We start from the raw sequence: 19,777 nt of genomic DNA on the forward strand, positions 1-19,777 counted from the left end.
TAATGAAACAAGCACAAAGATGCCACATGACTTGTCCAGAAGCACAAGCCAGTCAACAGAGGGCCAGGGATTGAACTCACTCTGTTACTGAAGCCCTGACTACCCCTAGCTCTTTGAGGCCTGGTTTAGGAGGCTGTAATTAAGGCTTTGGGGTGCCACATGAAAATATTTAGTGGCATGGCAAAGATAACATGTGAGTCAAAACCCAGAAAGCTGGGTGCTGAAAATCTACCTATTATCTGACAGAAAGAGGTGACAGAGGTATGGGGTGTTACTGGGTGACACTTTCTGAGCTGAATCCCTGTTCAGTGCTTTACTCGTCTGACTCAGCATTCATGAACTGAAAGCACAGGCTGCAGGTGACCACGAATGGTTCTGGGGAGGAGGGTTCTTGCTCGAGTCCTACAAGGTGGGTAAATGAAATAAGCCCAATTGACACCCATTGCTTTCTTCTCCAGTAAACGATGAGGGGCTGGGAAGAAATTTGTGCATGACTTGAGCCCAGCACCTCCCTGGAACACTATTTGGTCCTTATTAATGAGTTTGTCTCATTGGTATTAAAACACATACATGGAAAACTGTATGTTATTAACTGTCTTTAATATCTCAAAAATGAAATGACCATTTGAACTGATTTGTTTACAAAATTAAACACTTAAAAAAGTTCAATGTTACCAGTTGGTCATAATGTGGTAGGTATATATGCAAAACTAGGCAGAAAGAATGAGAGTCACATTATCAAATTTTGAGAGCCATAACAAAAATGCTGAGATGAACGTATTTGAGACTAACCGGCTTAACTAAAATCCTAAGACTCCACTGGGAATTATTCATGACAAAATAAAAGGTTTAGAAGTGCTTTCTTTTGTCATTTTGCCTGGAAAAAAAAAATCAGTGCAATTTGCTTACCAATTCAGGCTAACTATTGCTGCGACTTAAAATTCCTTAAACAGTCAATTGCCTTTTACGCACAGGTGACCAAAAGGATCCTCCACTATTATTTCAACTAATTGTACACAAACATCAACAGGAACATCTAGCTTATGTTTCTAATCAAGTGCAAGGTTCTGAAATATAAAATCATTTAAAAAACGAATCCCTTATTCAGTATGAAATTATAGGCTGTCATCAGGAGCAGGCTGGCAAAGCTAGATCCAGATGGGAAACTGGCTGGGCAATAAGAAGAGGTAGGGTGGAAATGATGGGTAGGCTGGAAATGATGGGAACCTAAGGAAAGACCTGACTGCTCCCTCTGCTGGCAAGGCCCTCACCTGCTTTAATTTTTAACTAATGAGTAGGCATTTCTTTAATTATTTAGGATCTAGCCAATAAATAATGCAGAATGTTCCTTCCTCAGTCTGTTGCTCTGTGTTTGCACAATTTTGAACTTATGGTGCCCTATTTCACTAGAATAATTTGTCATAGAATTAATGCTCAGGTGGATATCTAACAGCAGATTTAACTGGTTTTATATTTTAGCCATTCACAAAATGACTGGCGGAATTAAACTCTTTAACCTTCAAAATATTCTATTTTACAAAGTATATATCTCATACATCGTAAATTATACATTATATTTAATTTATTTATTTCATAATATTATGACAAATTGCTCATCAAATCAGACTATAACAAGAACCCTTTTTTGTAGAAATAAATAACATAAAACGAAACATTCTACAATATAAATACACAAAATTGCACATCAAACCAAAAAAATGTTGTTCTTCATGAGTAAAATTCATGACCTGGGAATTAAGAGAGAACATTTGTATGAAAACTTAATTCAAGTATGAAGATGAGTCATTCATTACTTGATTTGTGATATAAATTAATAGCTGCAGTAAGAACATTTAGAAAAAATCTGTTCTAGGATTTTGGCCTACAACCAGAAGCTCCCAGAACAGGAGGGATCAGCTTTTTTTGCCCACTGTTCTCATCTGAATCCTGGCTGAAAAGCTACTCCAGCTCCCAGCTTTCCAGAAGGCTCCATCCCAGGAATCCTCGCCTGCCATTTGGTTTGCTGATTTTAATCTCACAGGACTTTCTTACAGTGGCTCCACTATGCTGAACTGGCACTTGCTCCTAGAAGTGAGTTATTATTAAACTTGTAGGTCAATTGTGGCACTAACAAGTCTTTGGAAGCTTTCAGCCACGGTGTACAATTTGCTGGTCTAATTAAATATTAATTCTAAGTGTTACATTCTGTGGCTAAGAGCTTTTATTTTCCATCATCAGTCTGGAAGAGAAAGAGGTTACAAGGCTAATTTAATCTTTTTCCTCCCCCCCCAGCATTAAAGCTTAACTACACAGGCACAAAAACATCATTAAAGATGCAGTATTCCTTTTTATTACGATTATATTGTAATTAATAGAGCAGTTATAAACAACAAAAAAGTAAAGTTAGATTCTGAAATTTCAGGGATTTTAAACAACACCAAAAGTTTACATATAAATTTTTCTAAGCAAATGCTGCACAGAAATTCAATATTCACTTATCTGAAAACCATTTAATATAGCAAACACTTTTGCAGGAATTTAAATGTGAAATAGCGTACCATAAAATTATTGTTCTTTGTGCTGAAATACAAAAGATAAAACGCCATTTTAGTGCAACATTCACAGGGATATTTTTTTTCAAAAACTTGTCGTTCTACTTATGTGAAAAGTACTAGTGTTACTGCAGAAGAACAATACTACCTTCATTTTCCAGCATGCTTGCTTTAAGCAGATAACTACTTTGTCCTGCATTATTTAAAGTCACTCTTCTAATCTTTACTTATCACTGTCCAAATGGGCTCAATACATGAGCCTCTTCCCTTCTGCTTCCACAACAGTTGTGTCCATGTCTGGACACTGGGCATTATATTAACTACTTAGTCCAGTAGCCAAAAGATTCCATATGCTTGAACAGATGACTATCTCCATACTGTGATGGGATATTTAACTGTTTAGATCTAATCTTGCAGTTGAAAGATTTAGTTCTAAATCTTACCTCATTTTTTAAAGTTTTCGTATGGATATTTTCAGATTACATAAATAAAATGTAAAATGAAGACATTGCAATCTTGCATATACTCATTAACTTGTAAAGTTTAACATACTCATTTTGGAAGAATGATTTATTTTGATTAAAATACTGTATTGATGATGACAATGATAAGATTATGTATATTATGCCTTCCTAAAAAGTAAAATTAATTGAAATGAGAGCAAAATTAGTCATGCAATTTTAATGCATGAACCTATCCTTCATCGTAATATGGATAAGTAAACTAGAAGACAAATAACATGGTGCTAAAAATGTTTCAGATGAGCACAGTATTTGTTTTTGAAATGTGTAGTGGTTACCAAATCAGAAGGGGCACAGCCAGAATACAGCCTGTTGGCAACCATAAACTTATTTTACGAAATAACAAAATATTTCTATTTCTTCTGCAGTTGATTAGAAAATGCTATCAACAATAATAGAAATTGAAAACAAAATAATTTACTGTCATACAACATACATTTTAAATTGTTTAATACTTCTCTGAGTTTGCTACTAGATTATAATTTTAAGATGCTTTTATGAATGTCTAGAATATCTAAAACAGAATATTCACACCTGAAAACTATGTAGATAATCCAAGAATATCTGTCAAATTCACAACTCTCAATATTTCTTTGCATGAATATTAAACTCTATTTCTCACATAGAATTGCACATGCCACATTTAAAATCCAGTAAAACACAGTATAGTAAAATATAATGACCATTTCATCTCCATAGATTCTATTTAGTAGAGGATTTTGAAAGCTTATTTAAATATGATACAGAAAGTACATGACATTTGTTCTTGATACAAGTTCGTGTTTAATGGCTACATCATGAAATACATTGGAAGGTTATTCAACATTTTTCACTTGTGAACTCTCAGAAATTAGAGTTCTAAGGCATGCAATCGCTCTTGGTTCTTGTCATAGGAATAACTGATAAATTCACAAGCTATTGGGAGTCACGTCTCATAATCCTGTATTTGCAATGGATTCTAAAGCACGCTATTGCTTGACTTCAAGTTTAGCTGCTAGATTGCTTAGTGTGAACACAAAAGGCTATGATGTGAAAAGGTTTGTTTCTGATTTTTTCTACACTGAAACATACAGTAATTTATGCACTTCAGTTGATTCAAAGCATCAAAACATTAATATTGCAGGAAATTAATTTTTTATCATACGGGATGAAATAATGAAAATACCTTGCTAAACAGAACTTCAGACTCTGAGGACAGGTTCTGTAACGAGACTTATTCATACTGACTTTTCATTAGTCAATTAATTTCCCTTGGTACATGCTGACTAATATAGTGGTTAGTCCTTACCAGTAATATAGCTTCATGTTCAAAATAAAGAATGGCTTCAATTAGAGCACTACACTTCTTCCAATGAAAACAATAATCTACTTAAAAAAAAATACATATCCACAAATTTGCCTGGTTACTTAAGTGATACAAAGTTGGGAACAAGCAGAACAGAATTATGAACATTATTTACTATTTTGGATTTATAAATACGTACACATATGATAAATTATTTCTAGCAATTAAAGAAAAAGAAGAAAAACAATAGGAAAATATTTTACATACTAACTCAAGACTTTTACAAGTATGAAACAGTGATATTAAAGTCATTTAAGTTACATTCTGGAGCAAGAAAAGTTGTTTTTTTAACACCAGAGACCAAAAAGCACAGATTTTCAAAATACAGAAAGAACAGTTTGTTCTCATTTCAATAATATAACTTAATTTGGGAAGTGTAACAATAAATCAAATCCCTCTTCAATCTGCCCTCCCTGATCTTTTTTTTTTGCTAGATTTTAAAAACTTAGGTAATTTTCCCTTTTCAAATGCACCATTTTATTTCAGAGGCACAATTCATTTTCAAGAAGCAGTAGAAAGCCTTGAAAAATAACCTTCCATCAACTGTTTTAATCACATTCATAAGTATCTCAATATTTATTACCTGACAGACAGTGTAAGATAAGAGTATGTTCAATCAGAAGAAAATATCAATCAAGTAAAACTTGTCACACATCATCTGAATAAAATTTATAATTTGATAAGTTTTTAGTGTCATTTTCTTGAAATCTGCTTCCAGAATAATGTATTCCTGGTTTTGTGGTTGAGAAAAGAGAATTTTTGTTTTTCTTCATATACTGCTATAGAATTTTCATCAATAAAACACAAAGAATCTGCTTTCTTCAGTGAACCACAGTTTCTTTAAATTATTCGAAAAAAATTCTCTGCACAACCAGATTCTTTGTAATTTTTTTTTTTTTTAAACCAAAAATATCCCCTTACAGAAGACTGTGAAGACATTCAGTGTCCCATTAAACTGGGTGAATAAGCACCATATTCTGCTGAACGCAATTCAAAGTTATGAAATTCAAAACAATGAATAGCTAGAATAATAAAAGAACCACACTGGTGGATGTGTGCCACAGAGGAAAATCATCACAAATAGAATCACTGTAGGGAAAAGTGAACAAACAATAATAGCATTATTGTATTTTAATACTGTAACAAAGGGAAATATGATTTAAAAAAATGCGCCTGTTTAATAACAGATTAAGGCGGCACCATGAGAAAACATACAAAACAATCAGAATACTGAAAAGATAAATAGGGAGCTTCGTCTCATTGTCTTATCATCCATGAACAAAGATATAATTTATGAAATGTAAAGGCAAAATTAAACTTTCCAAAATAAAGAAACAACACAGATTTAATTTGTGGAACTCCCTGTCACAGTACAATGTGACAAGTATTTGGCAAAATATATAAAAGAAACCAATCATAAACTACTTATATATAAAGGTAATTAATATAAAATGTAATTCAGACTACAGATTAACTAGTCTAGGATGGAAAGGCATTGTCCCTGTTGAAAATCTGTGCTACTGATTTTATTAGAGTTTTGAGTTTTATTGAGTTTATGTTGAGTTTTATTTCTTCTTCACCAGAGTAACTAGAACTGGTGGCTGTCATAGACAAGTTATGGCATCAGTTACAACTAAAAATCTATTTTTTTCAAGACAAAGCAGATAAAGATGCAACCATTTTTCTGTATAGGTTATGCAGACATAAAAACTTGACAACAGTTTTGATTTTGAAATCTTATATTTACTTCCATGGAAATTATTCATGTGAAGATTTTACTTGCAGACCCGCTAATTAATACAGTTGGGAAGCACAAGATAACACAGCAGATACAGAAATAACTGTTCTGGGAATAAATGGGAAATTTACTACATCTTCAGAAAAATACTATGTATTTTCTACGCCTCCAGTGTACTGACTAAGATTCAACAGAGAAAGCATATGCTAGAACTTACTCTGATCAAATTAAATACATATACAGAAATGCACTTGAAAAAAGAAAAAAACAACCCCTCTCTTATTCTCTTGAAAAGAAAAGATATATTCTTTACTTTTTTAATCCAGTAAGAAACCTCAGCAACAGAATGGTGAGTAGCTGGGTTGTGAGAATGTGAGCAGCTGCTGTTATTATAACGAAAGGTCTGTCTACGGCTTGAGCCTGAGAGACCACATGTTCGGCTGTCCTCTCATCTTGCCATCCTCACCAATTAACTATTAACATGGAGGGCTGTACACATGCTCTCAGGGGCTCTTTAACAGGCTTCTTGGAGAGTGGAACAACTACACAGCAGGGCTCTGGGAACTGAGTAATGTGGGGTATAAGGAACCCTCAGCAGCTTTGCTCCTCCTAATGACAGTTTTCTCCACAGTTTAGCGCTTAAAGAAGGATGCATGAAGTATAAAAATTTTTAAAATATATGTAATGCTCTCATTTGTTTAAGGCTGCTAAGCAAAGATTCTGGAAACAATTTTTTTTCCACCCCCCTTTAAAATATTCTAGCGCTTATTGTAAAGCAATGCTGTTAAAATTCGAAATTAAAATTATTTTTAAATGAGATATAATATTACAAGAACTCCAAATGAATTGATTTACACAGAATCAATAAACATGAAAACAAAAACAACTTCACAGATAAGTCTGCAACAAACAAAAGATTTCATCCTTCAATTTGTATCTTAGAAAAACTTGCTCCACAGACACTTCCGGACTTCTCTTAAATATTTTTTCTATTTTTCAATGACATAACATATCCAAAAGAGTACAATGAAATAGATTCCGTATCCCAACTAGACAAGTAATCAACCTTTCTGAAGACATATTGTCATCTAATATATTAAACGTAGCTAAGGAGATGGAGTTTTGCATCGCAAGAGGAATATTAGTACATTTTAAATCCCAACTGCAAAACAAGGAAATCAGGTTCTCCCCTTATTTTAGAAGCAGTAAGTGCTTCAGGTAGCTAGACAAATAACACTGGCAGGTATTCAAACACCTTTACAAAATGCAATACATACATGAGAATGATGTACTTACCTAATACAAGAGTTAATCTAATGATGAAAAACTTTCATCTACTATGAAAATATTTTGTGTAATGTAAGGTTTTATCCAACACTTTTTTATTATAACCAAATAAATACCTAAAATTATAGGTTTTCTGTTCATTGTGAATAATAATTTTGCTTTTTTAAGTCACATCATCATTTGCAGAAAAAAAAGGAGCGTCCACATTTTCCCTGTTGCTAAAAAAGTTTACTTCCAGAAAACAAACTTATATTCTATATGCTCTCAGTAAAGCTTTTGTGAGAAGCTTCTGATTTTGCAGTTGGGAAAATTACTCTGATATCATAACTGATTTGTTCGTGTTCCCAATAGAATACCATATTAGAATTAAGGAACAAACCTGTATCTTTTAATTCCTGGGTTTAAAAACAAGATCACACATAATCATGATGAGCATGACAGATGAAGGCAGTGGACTAAAATGTCTTGTATTGAACTTTGTTCTGAAGGCAGTGGAAAGGTCTGGAGGGATGTTGCCCCCCATAAAGTAGAAATGACATTACAAGCAGAATTCTCTCTGCTCTTTTACAATTTCTGAAATTCGGACTGTTTTTCAAAGAAAAAAAAAAGACTAAGATCAACAAAAAGAATAACTGTATTTAAGATGTTATTAAGCTTAGGTCTTTGTTGATTTCGCAGCATAACTGTCTCACAAAAGTATAGAAAAATTGCAATGAAGTTATCTTTTAACTCTGCCCCGTGAACAAAAAGTTTTCTATATATATATTTTTTAAATTGTATTTGTTTTCTTATTATACACTTTATATTTTTGCTAACTGATGTAGTGTCAACGATGACATACAGCAAAGACAGCATTCTTACCTGGATAAGGTGAGAGGGCACTGTGATGATGCAGGCTGACAAAGACTTTCTGAGGAGGCCACGGAGAACATACAGAAATTTGGTCAGACTATGAATATCTTCAGGAGTATCACTACTACAAATGTCGTCACCCCACAACAAGGAACCCAGACTCTGAATTCCTATACGCAAAATATTCTTTTGTTTTTTCTATTGAAAAGACAAACAAACAAACAAAAAAACCTTATTTTTTAAACATTGAGGAAAGTGTCACGTACTATGTAATTTTTTTAAAAATACAACAATTTATAGAATTAATAGTCATAATAATTAAATAGTACAAGTAACCATAGCTTAATCTCAGGGGGTCTTGGTAAAAATTACAATTGGAATGGCTTTTTTTTTTCCCCTCTCTTCCTTAATGGTTAACACACCACGTTAGATAAGCAAATACAAGTGTAAGAAAACAGGATGGACATATGCAAAACCATTAACATGCATTTTCTAAAACTAACCAGCTAGACGGTATATTCTCTCAGAAAAACCAAGAATATTACGATTTTTCATGTCATTTCTCTCCTCCATCACTGCCTTAAAAACATATAGCAATCTTTTCTCCCATCTCCATTAAGCTGGGCTGGTGGAAGGGCCTGAGAGTAATCAAACACAACTTTTCCCTTGATTTTCAACCTTCTACTGCACACTTCTGCTGTAGTTAGCTACTGGGTACTAGAATTTAAGCTGTTTTGACATGTAAAATCCTAAATGGTCTTGTGTTACCTACCTAAGGACCGTTTGCTACACTGCATTACATTGTCAGTACAGCAGCCAACAGAGCGATGGTTAAGATACAGCCCCATTTGTGAAGGGGCACATTATGAAGTCAGAGTTGTAATTTGTTTATGCAAACTAAATCATTTCTTAAGATGAGAAATCTCTTTTCTGTTTATTTGACGTGACCTTTCCTGGTGATCTTTGAGAAAGATTCTAGGTGTATGTGCTATCAACAGCAGAGAGACACAATAAGCACATTGCTGGAAGAATTCCAGTACAAGGTGATGAAAGACTCATTTCTGGAGCTCAGGATTCACACTTAAATAAAGGTCAATTTTTTTTTTTTTTTTTAATGTATAAATACTAGTTTACATAAATAAAATCTTACAGTTATTTTTCATTACAATGATGTTCCTTGACAAACTGTAGTTATTCATCTCCCCCATCCTCAATTGCAGCTGGAATGACCAGTGACTATAAAGCACAATCATTGCACAGCTGTTCTGGAAATCCAAAGGTTTTGGCAAGAGAAGAGGCTACTCTTAGAAATGCTTCCTTGTCCATATTGGGTAGACAAAGCCTCAGTTGTGAAACTCGGTTAGTACCACATGGCTCTCCATTTATCCAACTCTCACGGCTCACACAGCGAGCTGATCTGCCAATTCTCTTACACTCCTTGTGAAAGAGATACATGTTTTAGCTCTGGTGCATTCTCTAGTCTCAGGCTTTGCAGACTTTAAGGCTTCAGTTATGCAAAGTTAACTTTTTACACTATCATACAAACATTGGGACAATAGTACAGTATAATAGGATAACATTATTAAAATACACTAGTAGATTTTGTATATCTATATTAATTTGGATTTATAAAAAAAAAATCACCTTTTTCACGTTGTTTTTGTAATGATGACTGGTTTGGCAGCAAGGATTATGATTATGAAGAATTTAAAGAAGCTACCTTAAACAAACAAAATCCAACCTCCTCCCCCAACTTTTTTACTTGGAAAATCACCCAATTCGAGCTCCAAAGTATACCAAAGAAATGTTAAGGAAAAAAAGTTGCCTATGAAAGTTCTGCTGTCACACATGAAAAACCAAAATAATTCTGAAACAAACAAGCTATTTTGTATGATGTAAAACCATGTTCAACTTATACAGGATTCATACTTACTGACTAGCAGCAAAAAAAAAATAAAATGGAGGATATTTAAAAAAAATATAAAGCCAATGCTCATATTTCTAGTCCTACTACTAACTAATTGTACCAGGTCCCAGAGATGCTTGACCGTTTTATCCGAGGTCTACTAAACCTCTAATGGTAGCTTTCACCAATTTCCTTAATTGTGTTGAACCTGTCAGCTTGGTTGCGTCACATTCTACTCACTGTTCTCCAGATCCCTTTTCAAATACAGGTAGTAGAAACTACCTGTATTAGTAGCAGAGGAGCCAATAAAAAGGAGTGGTAACTCCAATTACCGCTGTATCGATGTGAAATTAGCCAAAAATATCTGGAAGTTTTACTTATCAGGTTAAACTTTTTCTTTGAACCCAGATCCAGAAAGCAACACATTTCTAGGTCTCCAGGTGCCAAAAATTTTGGTAAGTTTATGCTTCACAGTATGAAAAATGCAGCATTAGAGGTATCCTCTTCTGTCACTCACATGCTGTGATTAACATATCTACCTAAAGTCAGTAGTAAATCTCTTTTAGCACCTTCCTAATACATTCTTGCCCTTGTAGTTTTCTCCAAACCTCATGAAAGCCATTGCCAATAGGACCTATCCAAAAGGAAGAGGATTATTTTGGGTAGAACAACCTACATACACAAACTTCTCAGAAGCTTGCGTTTTTATTAAATATAGGAAAGGAAACAGCTCCTGAAGTGTACAGGATGGTTTTTACTCTACTATCCTAATACTTGGCTACTTAAAAGTACTTCTTGAGACTCAGTTAATAGAAGGGGAGATGTAGTAAGAGAGGTGAATTTCCCGTAGATTTGGAAGGTAAGAAGTTCCATGGCATGTTCTGGACCATAACTACATTCAACTCTGGACATACTTTAAGAGGTGTGTATTATATACTACTTCTAAATGCAAAAAATTGAGTATGTAAAGAAATGTTTTCTGATTCCAGAAAAGGCGGAATTAAAACAAAGTAACAGGTATCACATGATCGTATGCATTATCTTCCTTGACACAGAAACAACTACGCAAGTGCTGATGACTGTCCAGGAGGTAAACTGGTTTGAGAAAGGATTCTTTTTCATACTTTTAAAGCTTCACCTCAGAAACTTATATACTTCATTGGTGAAGATATACTTTTAAATTTATCCGATTTAAAGGTCTGGTTTTGCTTTATTGACTCTAATCAGATGTTTTGAAACAAAGAACAAGTAGTACAGAAAATCACTATCCACAATATCTAATATTTTCTTGTCTGCAGAAAGAAAACCCCAAAATATTGGCTCTCACCTATCTTTATTTTGTTTAAAACAAACAAAAAAAATCAGGAATGTACAAAGACGCTGTTTTCCCATTAGGCCTGACTTGTAAGAAAAATAAGAAACACCAGTCTGATCTCTTCAGGAGGAGGTGATTTGGTGGCTGAAGGCTCCCAGGGTATTTGTTTGACTCGGTGCTGCTTTTTGCAGCGTGCAAGCTCTCCGGCTTGCAGAGGACCTGTCACCATGCGGGAGGAGCAGCTCTGCGCAGGGACGGCGGGAAGCACGGGGACATGCCTGTTGCCATGGCTACTGCAGCAAGTGGGGAGAGGTGCCTGTCAGGGACCAATTTACTGCTCCAGACTGGCACTGTCACCAAAGGGAAGGCAAGCTCGCCCATAAATCTCAGCAGAGACTACAAACTGAGCACAAATAATCCAAAGAATCTAATTTTAAACACAAGTATTCTAGGCAGGTCATGTTTCTAAAATACAGTTATGATGGATATATACATACAGGAATGCATCCGCTCATATATTACCTTCCCCACAGAAACCATTTTTCAGATATTCAACTAGGAACAGCACACAGTCTTGTATTATATTCTTTGACATTCTCCAGCATCTATACTAATTACCTTGTACTCTAGTAACATTTCTGCTGCAAAACAATGATTACCTATCAATGAAGCATCAATATATATCATTTATTATTTTATTTACATCAGCTTCAAGGGAGTAACATATTTTTCAACATGACAAAGAATAATAGATAAGGCATTGCTCAAACTGGAAAAGGCTTTTATCCTATCTTATTACACTTGGAATATTTTTGCTTACCCACAGTAAGATTTATGGCAAGTAAAGCAATCTTCACAAGGCCAGTAAGCTTTTTGGATAGGTAAGTTTTTGATAAGTAAGTAGCACTCTCATGTCTTTACCTGTATTTCAATACTCACTACATAACGATGCACACCATTTAATTCATTATAAAATTCACTCCAGTTACCACAACACTTCAAGAATCTGAAAGGTTGAATGTTCAGTCTCAAGAGTCTTGAGCACATTATTGCTAATCCAATGATTTGAAAAAAATGTGTAGGTGAAAAATATTTAACTTAATTTCATTACATTTGGCAATCCATTTATTAGCTAACTGCACAGAGGAGGCGTTTCACTAATGTTGGCTTACAGTTCTTTTTCAAATGCTCTGCATATCTGTTAAAAAATAGTAAAAACTCCAAATGCACATTAAAATGTGAACCACACACTATTTAGCTTTCTTGTTTACTTTAGCAACGTTTAGAAACAGCTTGACCCTTGTTAATTTTTAAAGACGTTCTCACACCACCCTTGAAAACTCAGAAAACCTTAGTTACAGGAAGACAAGAGTAGGAAGGTGTTCAGTACCTGGGGATGAGAGCCATCAAATCCTTCCTGGTAAATGACCCTTTGAATGGAGTGAAGCAGATTTGCATAGCCACAGTTCATATTACTGTTGGTAAGAAGAAGTAGTTTAATAACACATTTTAATACTCACTAAAAGCTGTATTAAATATAAAGAGATGCAGCTTGCATTCTGGAAGTGTCATATAGAAAAAAAAGTCATAGAAGGAAAAAAAAAATCCTTTTTGAATAAAGTAGCCATTAAAAGCAATTGTGATTGGTTCATGTTAACCAGTTCAGCATCCAGACATCTTGTGAAAAGTAGGAGTCTTAAGAGATTAAGATAACTTAATTATGTAAGGCCCACTTACAAGTTTAATGATTTCATGTAGCAACTTAAAGTTGAAATCATTATAGCACAGAGTTAATCTTCTATAACAGACAAATAGCTACCTAATTGCTACTCTGAGTACACCTACTCAGTGCCCTGGTAAACAGGGTTGACTTTCTATTACTTAAAGCTTTCATACATACAACTATTAAACAATCAAAACCGACAAAAAATGAGAGAGACAATATTCCCACTTAGTTTAAAAAGTTCATTTATCATTATTTGTTTTACTTTTTTTATTATTAATTTTTCTAATGCCACAACAGAGCATAAAATACATTCTATTATATTACCATTTTGTATCCATCACCATGGGTGTTAGTACTCCTTTATTTGCAAGGCAGCAGAATTGTGAGGTATAATTTATGTTTATGTGTTATTTGGAAAATATCTGATAACATTAAAAGAAAAAAAAAAAAAGCAAACTGCTGCCTACAAAAGGATTTAGGCATTTAAAACCAAATGCAAGTTCAGCAAACATTCTCCTCAAGGTCTTTGAACTTCCTGCACTTCCAATGTACTTTTTCTCATACCCATCCTAGCCATACTCTCCAGTGCACAGGCTAATATACACAAAGGACAGAAAGTCTTAATCTTTACTTTAAAAAAATCAAGCCAGCTGTTCACTTTCATATATACATACTAGGTCTTCAATCCCATACAGCATACTGGCTTTTGTGTCTGGACCTGAGGTAGGCTCCTCACTAAAGCTGAGAGTTTAAGCCCTTCTATCTTTTCTAGTTTCAGCATTTCCTTACAGTCTCACTAATTACCATCAAGAGTTGTGGATTCAGGTCTTGTGTATTTCTTGGAAAATACAACGCGTTATTTTGAAAATTTTGCATCAAAATATTCTTACTTTCAGCTATCATTTCATATGCTTGGTCTGGTAACATTAATGAAGCTATTCCCATTACTTTTTTTTATTTGTTTTCAGCTGTAGTATCCTAATATTTTAATACTATCTATGGAATTCACAGTACATCAATTACTTTCCTATCACTTAGCTACAAAAGGAATATATGTCAAATTTTGTCTTAAAGGTATCAGTTTACAAAGTATGTGGCCAGGAAAAGGTCTTTAGCCTCCACACTAGCCAAAATGTCTTCTCTCTCCACGTCTTCACATAACCACAATACACATAATCCCTGTTACACAGTGCTGTAATTTCTTCCGAGTTTTGCCAGAGCTGGAGAGAATCTGCAGCACTTCAGAATAACCAGAAGCATTCCTGTATCCTTTTGGATATTCCTTTATCCTTTTTGAAAAGACAGAACCTACTGCTCACCAACAGTAGGAAGCAGTTTGCAACTATCTGGTAGCCACATCCAGGAACACAGCACATGTAATACAAAAAGACGACAGCGCTCCTCTTCATGGCTGTGGTTATGAAGCAGTATTTTCAAATTTGTATATGAATATAAAGAATTATTTCAGTAATTCAGAGTGTAACTAGTAAGGAACACACTGTCTGTTTTCAAGAAGGCATCAGTTTGTATTGCTGTGGATAGTATTACCACACTTACCATACTATCTATAGGATAAACCAGAAAATATTCTGCAGTCACAATACTTGCCAATTCCTGGTTTGCTACCAAATTGCTTATTAAAATAGATAGAAGAACGAAATATTTAAAACATTAGCAGAATTAGAGAGTCCTAGTATTAAAACAAACAAGCAAACAAAAAAGCCCACAAAGAAATAAAAAAGATCTTTGATTTATCTATCAGGAGAAGATTTGCAGCGAAGAAAGATTTAGAGAAAATAACATAATGCCTATAGGTTTATTTAGAATGCAAACATAGTGGCTCTTCTTCTTCTGGCTAAAATATTAATGGTTTCCTTGAATTTGAACTATGCTATGTAAATAAGGACATGAAAAATATTGTGGAAACACTATAAAAACAAGTTGCATTATCCTTCTGGCAATGTTTGCCATAATACATAAGGAAGGAAACAAGGTATTTTTGATTCTGTAATTTCTAGTCTTTTTTGGCTTTGTTACTAAACACCATTTAATTCTGATAATGAGTTTAAACAATTTCTTCTTTACTCTTTTTTTTTTTGTTTAGCAATTTAGTAATGGATAAAGCAGGAGCTGGCAAGAAGGTATCCTGGTTACAACTGAGCCTCTGACTTCTCTGTTGACAGTTTCTAAGCATTTAACAAAGGTTAGGTTATCAAGGGTATGACAAATAGCCTTATTATGTATATGGAGACTCCATTAGGCAAGACAGTTAAACCTGTTTTATCTAAATTTATCTGTAAATCTAGACTCTAGATAAATTTATTCTTTTTTCAAAAGCACATACATTCTAAAGGTAAAACTTAAGAGTAACATTGAAAAACTACAGCTTAATTATTTTAGTTCCCTTGATTATCAAACTTTATTTTTTGGTGATTACAACTTAGCAAGGATAGAAGTAAAGTAGAGGGGTAGAAAGTAAGCCTCCTTTGTGATGCACAGACTTATCAGAGAGGGTATTTCCACCTTCCTGTTAAGTACCAGCTTTAACAGTGAAACGAAAAGGACACCTGAATAGCCTAGCAACAACTGGAAAACAGCTGCTGTCACAGCTGCACAGCCCAGTTAAGCTGGTCCCACCATTAGGGCCAGCATGTAACTGCCCTTCCCTAATACAAAAATTATGGAGCTAAGAAAGGGTGATGCCTTCTTCTGGTGTCAAACACCCAGTCTCATTTACTGCTTCCTTTATAAATGACTTCTCAGTCTGGTTTCAATCAATGTTTGGCACAGGGCAATAAGAAAGTATGAAAAAAAAACGCCCCAAACTTTAAGGCAAACAAGTGATGTATAAAACCTCCAAAACTCACCTTCTTTAATTGTAGAGTAAAAGGACATTCAGAAAGTTCTGCCTAACCAGTCAGTCAAACAATCTCTGTTCTTTGCAAGTCCATAATGAAACTGAATTCTTGCGTGGATAGAAAGATAGGGACGTAAGTATAGAGGAATGATTTCTAAAAAGAACCGAGAGTTTTGGTCCAAAGAAAGCCTCTACATCTCTGACCTTGGAAGGGGAGCACTGTAATTATCATGTAACAGACAGTAGCTCAAATTACACAGAGAGCACTCGCTCATTAACAGTCTAAATAGTTTTCTTAATGTGATGCTAGAGAACTAGCAGCACCTAGATGATTTGGTCCTTTTTACAAATACATGGCTCTTATTGCACAAAACATTACTGCGAAGAATTACTACGAAGGACCTTGTTTCAGCACTGTTTTTCAAAGCATAGTAAAACATATGTTCATTATACTCCCTATTTCTGTCAGGAAAGTATAAGGAAACTGGGGTACAACACTTCCAGTATGTTCTGCTTTAACTGCATAATCTGTTCTTTGTCATCACATCCCGGAGCAGTGAAAGGAAAGGAGAGTGAAAGGATTGTTCTTCTTGTTCCTCACCCCTTCCGAAACAAAAGAAGGATGGAGGAAAAGGGCTTTTCCAAATTTCAAGAAGGAAAAATGAAACCTAAGGCCTCCAAAGCTAGTCACGCTGTAATTGAAAAATACAGCAAAAAGAAGGGATGGACAAGGTGAATTCTAGGTGCATGTAACAAGTCATAGGTTAAGTATAGTCTTCAAGGAGCATTAACTACAGATAAAGGTAGCAGGTCTCTATGAGAAAGAAATAAAAAGACAACACTTATGAAAAGCCTTACCCACATCAGTACGGATGATAATTTTATCAAAAAAAAAAAAAGCACAATAAAAATACACTGAACTTCTAAAACTTTCTTTATAGTTACCAGCTGGGCCATTGCAGAACTAGTGCTTATGCCCTCAGTGCAGAATGTGTATGTTTTGTACACTTTGGTACGCTTTCTACGATGACTACGTAATTTAAGGTGCTTCTGCAACAGCTGTAGTTACAGGACTATAGCAATTTACTTCGGCCTGAAATTAAATCATGTTGCGCTTCTACATCACAAATATTTAGAATGGATCATGTTAGCTAAAATAACGAGGAAGCATTTTGATGAGAGCGAAATTTATTTTCTTTCTTTCTTTTTTCTTAATTGCTTTTTTTTTTTTCCGATTTCTGTTACCATATAAAGGTGCCATCCATCAACAACACCATCTACTTATGGAAAATTATATACCAGTTCAAAGTACCAGTTTCCACTTCCTCCTTTAACTCCCTCTAACTCTGTATTAGTTTCAAAAGCAATACATTCTCAGATTTTAAAAAAAACAAAACAAACAAACAAAAAAAAACAGCACTGAGAGGCTAAGATCATGGCCAGAGAACCTCATGTATAAGAAACTGCTCCCTATGAGTGCAGACATGCTGACTAGCCAGATCCATGTTCCCAGTTCACTGTAACACAAGAGGTTGAATCAAGCTCTCATAGGGATGGACCTCCAGGCAATCAAAGATTAGGTCTAACATAAATTGCTGGCTTCTATTAGAAGGGTTAACTATAGTATTTAAACCCTTCTTTTAAATCATCGTCTGGTTAATCAAGAGAACAGAATTTCTTTAATACCATTCTGTGATATACTGAATCTAGACTTAGAAGCCAGAAGCATTGCATATATTTTCCAAATAATAATGCCAACAAAATATTATCCTCTGCCTCCCACTTTTATCAACTTTCTTCAATGAAATGATCCTGACAGGATTGAGAGCTTGTTTTTACTCCTTGCAAAAAGAATGCTTTCTTCTGAATTTCACCACAATATTTGTAAAAAATACAGTACGATCCAGTTAGGTTTCTGTAAAAGCATAAATGTTTTGAAAGCAGTGAAATAATTGGTAACATTCATACTTAGTTTTGGATTTAATACACTATGACTAATGTGTATTAAAGAATCATGGAAGATATGGATGAAGGGGACCTCAAGAGGTCAGGTAGTCTATCTTCTTGCCCCAAGGCACGATGAACTATGTCTAAACTATCTCTGACAGATATTTACCTAACTTGTCCTTAGAAATTTTAAATGATGGAGATTCTACAATACTCCCAACCTGTGTCTGCAAGGCAACTTCTTCCAGTGCTAATCATTAGAAAAATATTTCCTTATGTCCACGCTATATTTCCACTGCTACAATTTACTGTAGCCCATTATTGCTTGTTCTATCTTCCGCAGACAACAGAATTACTGCTCTCTGTGTCTCAGTTTTTAACTTGCTTTGAGACTCTTCTCAGATTTGTCTAAAGAATTTTCATTCTTCCATCACAGGCCATATATCCCCATTCTAGATCTAAACTCAGCTTCACATCCTCTTCTAACTGATGCTGAGTTTTCTTGAAGGATGCTATCGAAAACTGGACAGCCTTATCATGGCTGAGCAGAACAGAAGTATTTTGCATGTCTTCTACATGAAATTCCAGTTTATCACTTCCATGTTTTCTAGATTATACTTTTCAGTGACATTAATCACAAAATACTGCTAATGTATCTTCTATTCAAGACACTTTATAACCCCAGATATTTTTTTTTCTGGAGAGCTGCTACCGTATTTTATTTGTTCAATTAATTATTCCTACTAATACGATATTTGGCTTGTCTTCACTAAATTTCTGATTGCTGACCTAAAACTTCTTTTGTTTTAATTCTGTCATCTAATATGCATGCAATTATTCCTTCCACTTTCCAAATTTGACATTATGACTTCAATAAAGATACTCATTGCTCAGGATACTTATCAGGCCAAATTATTACTAGATTATTACCAGACACAATACTGGAATAAAGCCTGATATTTCACTCAGATTCACCTATGAGACTCAGTAACAGATTATTTACAAGGTAAGGATTTAACAATAAATATAACAACTCCTTCTTCAACATAACAAAAGACTTTCCTGATGCAGAATACCTCATTTTATTTTAGAGGCTTTTGAGTTTATCTCAGTTGAATACACATAAGCAAACACACACTGGGTGAAAGTGTCTTAGAACCTTAAAGCTAAATTATATTACTTTTTTTCTGGTATTTTTTTGGAGCACTGATGTTATCACACAGATGTCTTTGACCTCTCCTCTCCTTAAAGACAGGTACTGTTTGACCTTTCTGACTTCACGGAACTTCTTTGACAACTATTTAAGTTCTATTATCACAGATGAACTTCACGAAGTCCCAGTCTGAAATATTTATTTATTTTTTAACCTGTCCTTTCCTTATGTAAATCAAGTAGTCCAATTTACGGACAATGACTATGCTAGGTGCACATCAACAAGAATGTAAGAGGGAATAGGAGAAGCTTTTCTCCTCTTGCATAATTTTTGATGAACTCCAGTTATACAAAACTGATGAATGAAAGTTGAAATTCTAATTCAGTTTATTTATAAACGTGTGTGAGAATTGTCTGACTGCACTTATAGGAAGCATAAATCCTCCATTTTGCTACAGAGAAATACAATGAATTCCTGAGGTTGCAATTCTGAACATTTCTTCTTACCTAATTTTAACTATGACCTAGTGCAAATTTTTCAATACATGGAATCCAAAATCAGTGGCGTTCGTAGTCAGG

General features: G+C 34.4%; 1 protein-coding gene across 2 annotated transcripts in view; it reads right to left on the bottom strand.

The window, feature by feature from the left end:
- Positions 1-19,777, bottom strand: part of ELP4 (elongator acetyltransferase complex subunit 4) — a 201,284-nt gene that overhangs the window by 149,897 nt on the left and 31,610 nt on the right. For both annotated transcript variants that reach the window (XM_083838929.1, XM_083838928.1), the window contains exons 6-7: positions 12,907-12,991; positions 8,305-8,493 (exon numbers count right to left, since the gene is read on the bottom strand). In XM_083838929.1, the coding sequence (XP_083695055.1) occupies positions 8,305-8,493; positions 12,907-12,991 (274 nt within the window). The remainder of the gene's footprint in view (positions 1-8,304; positions 8,494-12,906; positions 12,992-19,777) is intronic.

Source organism: Anser anser, assembly GCF_964211835.1.
Source record: "Anser anser genome assembly, chromosome: 5".
Taxonomy (NCBI): Eukaryota; Metazoa; Chordata; class Aves; order Anseriformes; family Anatidae; genus Anser; species Anser anser.